This window comes from Meleagris gallopavo, chromosome 12 (genome assembly GCF_905368555.1).
Source record: "Meleagris gallopavo chromosome 12, MGAL_WU_HG_1.1, whole genome shotgun sequence".
Taxonomy (NCBI): Eukaryota; Metazoa; Chordata; class Aves; order Galliformes; family Phasianidae; genus Meleagris; species Meleagris gallopavo.
In genome coordinates, this window is record NC_139415.1 from 6,463,480 (window position 1) to 6,475,151 (window position 11,672).

Below are 11,672 nucleotides of genomic sequence, written 5' to 3' on the forward strand. Positions count from 1 at the left end.
CTGCCACACGTGCTGTGCTGCTGCACAGTGCCTCAAAGGGGACAGGCACTCAGGTGCCATGCAATGAGTTGGGCTAAAGCTGTGTGCTTGCTGTGAGCATCCTTCTGCTAAGCCAAAGTTACCTGTTCTGAGCTATTTGCGGGGACACTTGAGGACGTGAAAGAAAGCCCTGGCATTTCACCTCTAAAGGAAACTTCTCTGGCTTCTCTATGCAGCCAGACAGTGCTGCATCCCTTGCAGCAGGGACATGGGAGTGGGCTTAGAGAAGTGGTTGCATTTGTCCTTCGCTGCAGGTAGTGATCTCTCTGCCCGTGAGAACATTAAAGGATTGTTTGTGCTTTTTTTGTAGCCTTATGCAGCTTTTTCCTCCAGTTAATATTTCTATAGGTGATCAATTTGGGTGTTGCATATGAAACTAGTACATAAAATTTTCAGCTACAAGTATGATTACTAAAGTGATGGTGTTCTCCTAAAGGTCTCTAATTTGGAGCATATTCTAGAACGTACTTTCATTTCCAGTCTCTTCATAAATGGATTCCACTTTAGAATTTATCTGTTTTCAGATAAATTCATTTCATAATGTGATTTATAATGAATTAGGAAATCTCTATGTACTGAATCATGTTTCCTCTGTGCATTATACAGGGCCTCGATTCAGACTGGGCTCCCAAGCATTCTTTCAGTAGGGATAATAATGCCAGCAGTAACAAAAGCAAAGATATGGCAGACCTACTAAAATTCAGGGCATGAGCTCTGCAGGATTCCTAGTCAGTGAAAACTCCCGTTCTTCCAGGAAAGACTGATCTTCATCTAATTTCTTGTGTAATAATTATCATCGTTGGTTAAATCAGATAGTACTTAAGTCGTTTAAGGTGAAATAAAATAAAGCTTACTAGTCAAGCAATTTTAAAATACTTTGAAAATACATGGCTCTTATTCTATTATCATTACATATTTTGGTTGGAACACAAAGATTTCTGTAAATTACGATATAATCATTTCGGAGTAATAAAAAAACACTGTATCCATTCTGATGGTCTCCTGGGACACAACCAACATCCTCTTGGGTTGAAATGGGTTTCCCTTTATTTTTTGAGACTTACTATCTAATTAAATAAAGGTTTGTAAAAAAAATTTACCATTTAGTTAATTAAATAGTATAGACATAAACCTTAAAATGATTGCCATTTTGAAATTTTTTTTTTAATGATAGAAAACATTACTACATGGAGACATGGATGTAAATTTAATAAGGCTTTGGATGAAATGTGTACGTAAAGCTTTTAAAACAAAGATTTGGTTTAAATTGCTCTTAGGGAAAAATACTGTGAAAATAAAGCACAGGCTATGCTGTGTTGTATAAACTGATGCTTTTAAATTTTTATTACTGCTTTTCACATGCAATAAGAGACAAATAAAAGCTTAAAATCACTTAGAATGCAGACCTCTGCATTTTCTCATATTTTATTATGATTAATATTGCACTCTTCATTCTGAAATGCTACAATGCTTTTCTCTCTTAAATTATACAGGGTAACTGGCTTGAGTCAATTTCTTCAGAGAAGATTGGTTTTATTTTCTTACTAAGTTGTAGAAATTCAAGAGAGAAAGGAAATGAAATATTTCATATTTAGATGCAAACTTCCAAGAGTGACACATGGCCCCTTACAAAGGTCCAGGAAGAAGAGATTGGGCAAGGGAAGTAGAAGCTTCGTAAGATAGAGTGCGTTCAGGTGCTGCTGCCCTCCCTGGTTACTCTTTTATTCTTGAGCTGAGACGTGTTATTTTGCTTTTCTTCCTACACCAGCTCACACAATTAAAATTTCTCTAAATTAAGACTAAATATGCTTAGTCTCTGTAATGGTCCTTGGTGAATGGCCAAAGCATACATTGAGAAAGGAATTTAAAATGTAAGGGTACATATATCATTCGATTCTTTCCTTTGGGTGCAGAAATGGGGTAGCTGGCGTTTTGCTGTGCCCTCCTGTTTACAAGTAATGAGAGATTTGATATGTTGGTATGTTTTCTTTCTCTTTTCTGTTGAGGAAGACAAACAAACTATATCTGGGGCTGATCAGGAAACCTTCTAGGATGGATTAGAAGGAGCTAAGTCAAGTTCTGCCTTTAAATCAAACCATGAGCTGGAGAGCTTACTAGAATGCATTTTTAGCCATAGTGGCTCATTGATCGGAAGTGTTAAGATCACAAATGTATAAACACACTTAATGGCATGAATAGCATTTATTGTCCCTTCTGCTATTCATCTGCTTATGACAATTATTACTTCAATTACTATTATTTTAATTTGGCCAAAACTCTGAAAGAACAGCTTGTAAATTTGTGTCAGTAAAACGTAAACTCATGTTTTGCACTCTCAGTTGAATCTTTGAAGGAATGCAAGTCTTCTGTGAGGGTAAGGAGAGTGTCCACTTCAGGTCTATAGGTGCATGCTTTCTGGGACAAAATGCATGTATGGAAAAAGGCCTTGGAAAATTAAGTTCAGCTTACTGGAACCACTTGGTTGAACATGACCTGATTTATGTGTTGGGGCTGATGTAGCAAAGATGAAGGTAATTCTCATCTAAAACTTTCCTCCAATACAGAACATCTGAGTCACCTGAAAGTCTAAAGTGTCATATGCTGGAAAAAAACAAGCACAATTTTTGCACTTCAGTTTGTATTCGAAAAACAAAAGATTTCCTGTGACTTTTTAGAATTATTTGCTGAAACGAACATTTCAGGGTAACCTTACTTTCAGATCCTTCGCGCTTCTATTTAGCTGAATTGAAGAATGACTTCAGGGAGATTTAAGTAGGAGAAAAAAGTTATTTGATAATAAGATTATAGAAATGCTAGCACTGTACAAGAGCTTTACAAGTATGTACATTGAGATGAGCTGAGAATCTTTGTTACCACTTAGACTTCTGTTTGCAATACTGATTTAATGGAGTTGCAAACGAGTGGAAGAGTTTGTACACAAGATTTAATTTCTTCAAAATATATGCAACTGCTACATTTACAGAAACAGAAAGGACTCTTGAGTTTGGGATGACAAGGAAAGGAAGCATCTCATTCTGGTAAGGAGAACAGTTTTGGTCTGGAAGTATAGGATTAAATTCTGTGGCATTCGATTCATGAATGACTTCTGTTCTTTAGTGGCTCTGCCATAGTATTGCTGCTGGAGAGCCTTATGTATGGAAATGTATAAGAACCAGCTTTCAGAGTACAACCATGGCTAACACCTATTATATAACATATAAAATATAAGTAATGTATGTAAAATATATACAAATTGGTTGAGTGGCATATTACAATAGCAGTTGTAAGTATGTTTCAATAACCTATTTTGTCTACCTTTGCCTAACAGGTAATTGTACAAAATTCTGTATTCCTGGAAAGCTGTCAGAGACTACTACTAAGTTGTTTTATACCTTAAACAAAACTTGCTGTAAGCAATTTCATTCTATGCAAAGAAAAAGTCTCTGTTTCATCCAAAAAAGAGCCAAACCAAAACCAAACAAAGAATATAACTTTGTGTAAAATTTGTATATTGTATAAAATGCTAATGTAAGGACTAAACAATGAAAAGCTAGATAGCTACATCTGCTTTCATCTAATAACATAGGAGTATTCTAATGCGTGTTTGGAGGAATAGATATGTATTGCTGTACAGTACTGTAATGAATGTGTACTGGAATCTGGCTCCACAAAGAAAGATGTGGAACAGTTGCTTAACTTTTAATCTTCTGGACAGAGCAAATCCATGAAATGTCATACTTAGAGATTTTTCAGGCAAGACTAAACTCCCCAACAAAGCAGAAATGATAACTTACATAATGAAGTGGTCAGAATATGAAAACAAGGCAAACAAGATTTTGATGAGCAAAAGATAAATAGCTTTTCTTCTCATTAGTTGGACTGCTTGCTGTGAGGGTGTCATGCACTCAGTTCACGCGCATGCTGATGCTTTGCAGCCTCTGTGCACACAGACGTTTGCTTCAGTGGGAGTTCTGCAAAAGGCCCTGCCTCCACCTGGAGAATGGGCTTTGGGATAAGAAAGGGAACCTCCTCACTGCTAGCAGCATTCTGTGTACCTGTTTACCTCGGGTGAGGCTGTGCACACTGCAAAGTGTGAGAACATTCATTCTGTTTTCCACTGAGCATTGCAGCAACAACTCAAGATGATGTCTTAATTTGATCACACAGTCATATTCACTTAATTGACTATTAGAGAAGAAATACATGGGATAGGTCTGCAGATATGCTGCTTACTTGTCTTTACGTGCTAAATGGAAGCCTGTGTTTTGTTTCAGCAGGGATATGTACGCTGTTCTGGACTCAGGAGATACTGGTTCGGTGCAGCTCTGTTCTGGGAAACTGTGTTTAGTAAGATGCTCTTCAGAGTAAAAATGAAATACAAACTACGTTAGGTCAGCAGTAGCTAGTAAAAGAAGCCACATGGCCCATTTGGCTTCTCTTTTTGAAAATATTACAATTCAGATATAATAAATGGCACAAGTCAGAATAAATCCCATTTTGTTTGAGAGCAATGCAGCCAAGTTCCAAGGGAAAAATATGGAGCAAAACATGATTAAAAGCAGAGGGGCAGTTGGATAGGTGAATTTCAGGCAGACTCACTGAAAATTCACATAAAACATCTATCTGATCCAGTGTGGCTTCTTAACTTTTGTGCTGATTAATGTCCAGCTGTGCTCTACCACAGTAACCTACAGAAGCCCCAAGAGGAAATGTACTGAACCAGGAGACAAACTGGAAAATGAAAACCTCCCCAGATGGCTTTTTTTCAAGAGAGGCCTCAGGAGCAGCTCCAGCCTACGGGAGGCTGATGCTTTGTCAGAGGCTGGGAAATGTGTGTATGCTCTGGCTCCTTAGCCCACTGCAGCATGAAAGAACTGATGTTCTCTCATCTTAGGGTTCTGCTGCACAGAGGTAGGATGGAGGGACCAGTCCCGGTGGTTAATTCCAAACACACTGTATAAAAACTACATTACTCAGTATGCACTTCATAGAAAGCGTTTTTCTGTTCAAATATTTGTTGAAAACTTTATAGATGGATTGTGTATTTTTGTGAATATTGATTTCAACTCAAATTAAAAAGAAACTTTGCAGATTGGCCACTTACCACATGAGATACCAAGACAAATGCAAGGCATGGGCAGGAGCTTACTAATAATATGTAAACATAGACCCCCAGTCTAATGCATATTCCTCTTTGCCTGTGCTACAAGTGTAACTTTGTTGTATTAAAATTGCATCACTGTAAGTAGTGTTTTTTTCTGTTTTTTTTTTTTTTTTTTTTTTTTTTTAATAGCAACCATATATGAGGTTAAGCACAACATTTTCTCAGCTTGGTGGAGTATCTTAAAGTGAATATGATATAGTTCAAGACAGTAACTAAAAGCTCAGTGTAACCAAAACCACATGCAATTTGCATTTGGTTATGGAGTGAAAAATATAAGTTTTTTGCTGCCTTCTTGTCTGAGAATGTAACTGGAGAAGTTGTGCTGCACCTTGGGGAATAATTCACAGCCTGATACTGAAAGAAATACTGTTCCCCCGGAAGAATAGGTCGAAGAGTAAAGTAGCCTAATCACCAATGAGATTACCCAGCCAGGCAATAACTGCAGCTGCTTGGATACTTCTATAAAGAAAGTAACTTCCAGATTCCTTCAGTTTGTTCACTGAACCCTCAGAAAGCCTGAAATCAGGTGCTTTGGTAAGGAGGGAGGGGCTGGCAGCAGCTATGCCCCATTACCAAGATGTGCTGTGCAGCAGAAGCAAATCAATTTGGAAGACCAGACTATGAATATGTGTGTGGGGATTGCTTAGGAGTATCTCTGGTCTGATCCAGTGAACTGAGCATCCATTAACAGCCAGCACATTTTCTGTGCTTCTGGAGCTCCTCTTCCACCTCAGTTTCATCTGAAAAGAATTCTCTTTCCATACTCTGAGACTATTGCTGTGAGGCAAGCCGCAGTGTATTAGGCAAAGATGACCAGGAGATGTTATCCAAATGGTATAGGCATGGACTTTTTCAAGGCTTGTCTCAAATCTGTTCAGTTCTGCAGGTGGAGCCCTTCGTGCCTCCAGGGAAAAGCTTGTTTTTTGCCTGATGAGTGATTTCATCTGCAAAATGTCCTACAATTAATCCTACAGATTTTACATTATACAATTTGGAAAACAATATTGCAAGAGTGGAGAGTTACCCAAGATGGCAACTTAAGCTCTTAATAGTACATGATCTGTGATGTTCTCTAGAAGAAAGAGAAACAGGTAGTCTGGGGGATAGAATTTCACCCAGCTGACTTCCAGAGGTGCTGGGATGTTCATAGGTTTGGGTACCATCAGTTAACACTTCTAGACAAAACCTATGGGTAATGGAAGAGCTCCTCACTGCCCTGAACCCTGGTGCAGATGCTTCCCACTAGCTGTAAGATACAGGGCAGAGGCACAGAATGGCTTTCAGGGAAGAGCCAAACCACCTGTGACTATGAGCAGTCATCTTGCTTTCACTTTGAAACAGGATTAAAGCATAGTAATAGTATAGAGAAAGAAAGCTGTTGCTTATTTTGCATACATGTTAGGTGTTTGTCAAGGATTTCTGTCTCCTAACTTAACAGGGCTCCCTTTCATTAGCTCTAATTTCAGATAAAAATTTAGTACTTGTCTGCTCTTAAAGTTGCTGACAGAGTCTAATAGCAGTAAATAGCAGCAGAAAAGTCCATTTCTTCCCAATAAACTTTGTACTTCTGCTAACTAGCACAGTCTAAAAATAAATCGGGGTATCTGAGCACTTGGAAAGCTGCAGTTAAATCCATGTGAGGCTCTTTTCTGCTTTAAGCTAAGGTTAAAACTAGAAGGACTAAAACAGAATTGAAAAATTCACCAAGTTATCAACAACATTTTTGAAGATTCACTTTCTACTGTATTCATACGATGAATGTCATACAAAATGGATTCTGGGTTTCCATTTCCTTCTAGTCTTCTGCAGCAGGACATTAAGTAATAGCATTTGAGATTTAATCTGCACTTTAATGCATTTTCCTCACTTGCTTAATTGTATTAATGGACAGAGGAGTATGATCTTGTAGCGAGGACAGAGGACTGGAAGTCAGGTGATCTTGGTTATATTCGGAGTTCTGCAACAGGCTTCCTGTGCAGTCTGCTCTAATCAGGTTTGCTAATATATAAAATGAAGATAATGACATTTCCCTTCCTTACCAGGGTGTTGTGACACTTAATTCATTATGTTTGTAAAGTGCTTTGTGCTCCTTGCTTCTAAATGTGCTCCTTACTGTAATGTCTTATGGAGGGTATTAAATTTGAGAATAATGTTACTTTAGTGCCTCTGCCCTTCAATTGGCTGAAGCGTAGTAAAGACCATTATTTTCATGTATTTTATGAGCTACTGGAATTTTTTAGATGGCTTACTTGAAATTTAGCTAATACAGTTCCAGTTATAAAACATACTATGTGAGTCCTATGCCTTATTTTTAATTTTTTGTCTTTTCACTACGATGAAATATTTAGCAATAAACAGAACTGTTTTGTCAGACTAACGGGAGGGAGAAAGAGTTTGGCATAAGTATTCTATTTGCTTGACTTCCAGCTCTGTTGCTGAGACTGCTCTCTACCCTGGTAAATCACCAGACAGCTTTGTGTCCCAGTACAAAATGCACAAAAACTTGAGCAAGAAATGAAGTTTAAAAAAAAATTAGGGATGTGAAAATGTGGAGCTTTGCTCTTTATGTAACACTGTAACAGACTACATAACAAGCAAATGTATAATTTATGTAATACAATTGAAAACTAAACAAAAAATAGTTAATTTACAAAATCTCTAAAGATTCGGCAGCACAACTTGATAAGCTCAGTACAAGTCACATGGATCAGTCTCTGTGAGCACAGGAAAATAACAGCTAAAATTATCTTCTAAATGTGCAGTCCAGTGGGGTTGTTAAAGCAAATGGAAATTGTACATAGAAGTGAAAGTAGAATAAAATACAGAGTTAAAGAATGCAGGAGTATTGCTAACATTCATTGCGTCTGAACTTTTTAGAACGTGGCTGTTCACTCAAATTCTGCTCCTTTAAAAATCAAATGTTTATCAGACAGTTGTAATACGTAAAACTATGAGTGTTTAACAGCCGGTGATAATTACATCAGGTGAAGAAAGGAATTACAAACTTACCATAAACAGCAGCAATTCATTCAAGGCTGTGCAGTGTTTGTCAGGCAGTAACCACGCTGCTGGTATAGTACAAGGAAAAAGCACACATGTCCCCTTACGAGCACTGTCCAACATTAAATTAGTAAGAAGGAAGGAAAGCAGCTGACACTTACTATCAGTATAAAAGTTCCCAGGAATTCTGAAAGGGCTTCTTTAACCAAGCTGTTCTTCAAGGCAAATTTCTCCTTTAAACTCCTTTTGTTTTTCCGGCTCATTTTGGCTTCTTCTATTGCTCTGGTGCCCTGGCTACAAATACACACAAAATTTGCTCTGTAATCGTCCCTGCTTCAGCTGAACTTTGACACTTTTACTTATACATTGAAATATGAGATTTCATCCTGTACAGCCAGTGAAATCATCTGACTGCAGGCATTGACAGAACCAACGCAACATGCCCTAACAATTCATCATGAGTTTTCCATCCTGTGCCTTCTCTGAGCATGTTTCTATTTATACTGGCGAGATAATACCAGTAGGTTTACAAGCAGAACTTTTCTTTTTTCTTACAGAATGGATTAATCATTACCTTTCTGGCTATGTTACTTCTTTTTTTTTTCTAGTAAAAATGGATAAAATGTTGTTTCTGTTGCTGTGATCAAAAGGAAAGACGAAAAGAGAAACCACAAAGTAAGGAACCAAAATATGGATGGAAATTTCGCGCTGACCTAGTTTGGGATTTAAGCCATACTGTTGGCTGTCTGAAACCTTTTCAAGGGGAAGTTGTAAAGGAAAATAAATGCTTGTGAGGACACTACGCTCTACTCAGTAAAGAACAGCTCCTATCTCGTAGTTCTGAGGGATTTCAGTGGCTAATGAGTAGTCTTACCTTGGTCGTATGTTGAATTTGTATAGTCACACACGATACTCTTTTTGGACTAAATGCTTTGCTGTCTGGTGACATCCCCTGTTTACAAAAGAGCGACAAGGCAGAATAAATTAGGAACACTTAATGAAATCTGCTTTGGTCCAGTGGCTCTCTATAATGCAGAATAGGCAAACGAGGCACTGAGAATGACTCTGTGTTCCCAATATATTTGGCTTAAAAGTGTATAGGTGCTATAATATGAAGCATTATCACATTATTGGCCATTATCTTAAGAGCTGAAGTTGCTGAATATTTCAAAGGCCTGGGCTTCCTAGAGAAAAATATTACACTCTTAATCTCTTAAGCATCTTGGGTGATTTTATCAAACGTGATACTGATTTGACTGGCTTCTGGTTGATTTATAAATATTTTCTGTCATTTGATGTCACACTAAGAGCTTAGCCAATTAAGTTATTTTAGCATCTGCTGCAGATGTTCATTTCCTTGGTTTGTATCAGTCATCTTCCTTTTTTTTACTTTGGTGGCTAATATGTTTAGATCTGTCAGTACTATTGTCTGCTGTGAATAGAACAAAGACTCATGAGACTGGGCAAATGAGCCATTTCTACAATTTCTCTGGTGTTCTTCTTTCCCTCAAGGCTGGACTTCATGCATGTTTATCCCTTAACCACCCACTTCACACTCACTATCCAATTTTAATCCCTAAGCATTTTTGCATGCCCTTTTACTATCTCTGAATCTGCACTCAAATACCATTTCACCATTAAGAGATTCAGAAAATGCTGACCTGTGGAGAGCCACATAGATGACAAGCTGTGAGACAGCTGCATTTGTCCTGGTGCTGTACGAGCCAGGTGAGCACCTGTGTGGCAGCAGGCAGGCATGGGTGCAGAGGTTTAGACAGCTGGAGTTGCTTCTGGAAAGCCACTGAAAACAGCTTATGTACCAAAGTTTGAACATCTTTGCGCTGTATCACTGCAAAGCAAAGATATTATTCAGAACCTTAATTATCACAGCATATTAAAGTATATGTTCATTACGACTTTTAGAATTATAGATATAGTAGAGCTGAGGGAGGATCTTGAGGAGGCCATTCATTATTGGAGGAATGAGATAATGCACTTCCTCACTTCCAAGAAAATGGGAAATAAATACATTTATGAAAGCAGTTTTTAGTTGCTTGTCTATAAGAATTCATTCTTCTGGGCAGATGCAAGTCTCCCTCTCAAAATAGTATGAAGCTACTTCTTAGTTTAGTCTCACAACAGGTGTGAATGTATTAACTCTGTTCTTTCATCTAATTATACCAAAATAACATGGCAGTGACAGACACAGAAACTCCTAATCATTTGTCCACATCTTGCTGCCTTCCCCATACCATTTCTTTGTCTTTACAGAGTGGGAGAACCAAGTTCCCGACACAAGTATGTATCATTTACATTTCCTTTCTTCAGATTTTCTTCAATACTTTGACAAATATTTTAAGGAGTGCTTTGAAAAGGACGTAGAAGTGATAACAACAACCTTTTTCAATCCCTTCACTGGACGAATCCAGCATGAGAGTATGTAAAGCTATGGAGGGTGGAAGTGTAGAAGAAGCATTCAAGACAGTGAACTCCTTACCTAAAAAGCTGAAAGAATTTTTTGCCTTAAGAACCAAAATGTAGGTTTAGGAAGCTGTCCTAAAATGAATTCCAAGTAGGACAGGCTTTAAGAGAAACTGATCAGTTAAACAGTAACTATTTGTGCTGGTGCTGTGCAGAATTCCCCCAGGAGATTGAAATGTTTGACTACTCAAGCACTGCTGCCAGTGGATTGCTTTATGTCTGAATCCAGTCCTAGTACCAGAAAGATGGAACATAGAAAATGTACAACTGAACCACTGTTGTCTCAAAAGAGGATTCCAGGGGTGATCACAGGACCTAAGAAATGTCAGTCTGACTTCTAAGCTAGGAAAACTAGATAAACTGTAGTGAAAAATTAAGTCAATAGACAGATAAAGCTAATAGTCTGTAGAAGCATCAAATGGTTTCTATTAAGGGAGGTTGCACCTCACAAATCTGTTGGCATTTTTAAAAGATGTCAAAAAGCATGTTGATGTTATTGCTAGTGGTTGAGTGTGGGTCCTTAGATCACAAGACTGAACCCCTTGGGACACACACACCAAGGCAATCTCAACTGAACTATTTCTTCTCTTCACCTGGATTCAAGCATAGTAGGAATTCTAACGGCATTATAATCTAACCATTATTATGAGTAATCTTCACTCCTACAGAAATAGCGAAGCTCAGAATAATACACATAGCTCCCACAGTTTAACTCCCATGGGTAACAGTCTATACTGTACTGAATTTTAAATAGTACATTATTCAGAGTATCACATAAATTGTTATTACTGATGTAATAAAACTTAAGCCAACACAGCTGGAGAGACCAAGGCTATAAATATAACACATATATTTTTTGAATTGTAATAATATGGGTCAAATTATTTTTAAGTCTAAATCTGCTGATTGTAGTTGAATTGGACAAAGTCTGAATGCATACATCTGCTATAATTCATGCTCCTGCACAAATGCTTTTGCCGAATTTATA

At 37.7% G+C, this 11,672-nt stretch overlaps 1 protein-coding gene across 2 annotated transcripts in view; it reads right to left on the minus strand.

The window, feature by feature from the left end:
- The window catches only part of AQP9 (aquaporin 9), a 28,561-nt gene extending 19,865 nt beyond the window's left edge, over positions 1 to 8,696 (minus strand). Inside the window, exon 1 of one of the 2 annotated variants that reach the window (XM_085233566.1) lies at positions 8,365 to 8,696. In XM_085233566.1, the coding sequence (XP_085089692.1) occupies positions 8,365 to 8,466 (102 nt within the window). In that variant the 5' untranslated portion in view covers positions 8,467 to 8,696. The other variant, XM_085233564.1, reaches the window with a different exon arrangement.
- Between the last annotated feature and the right edge of the window lie 2,976 nt (positions 8,697 to 11,672).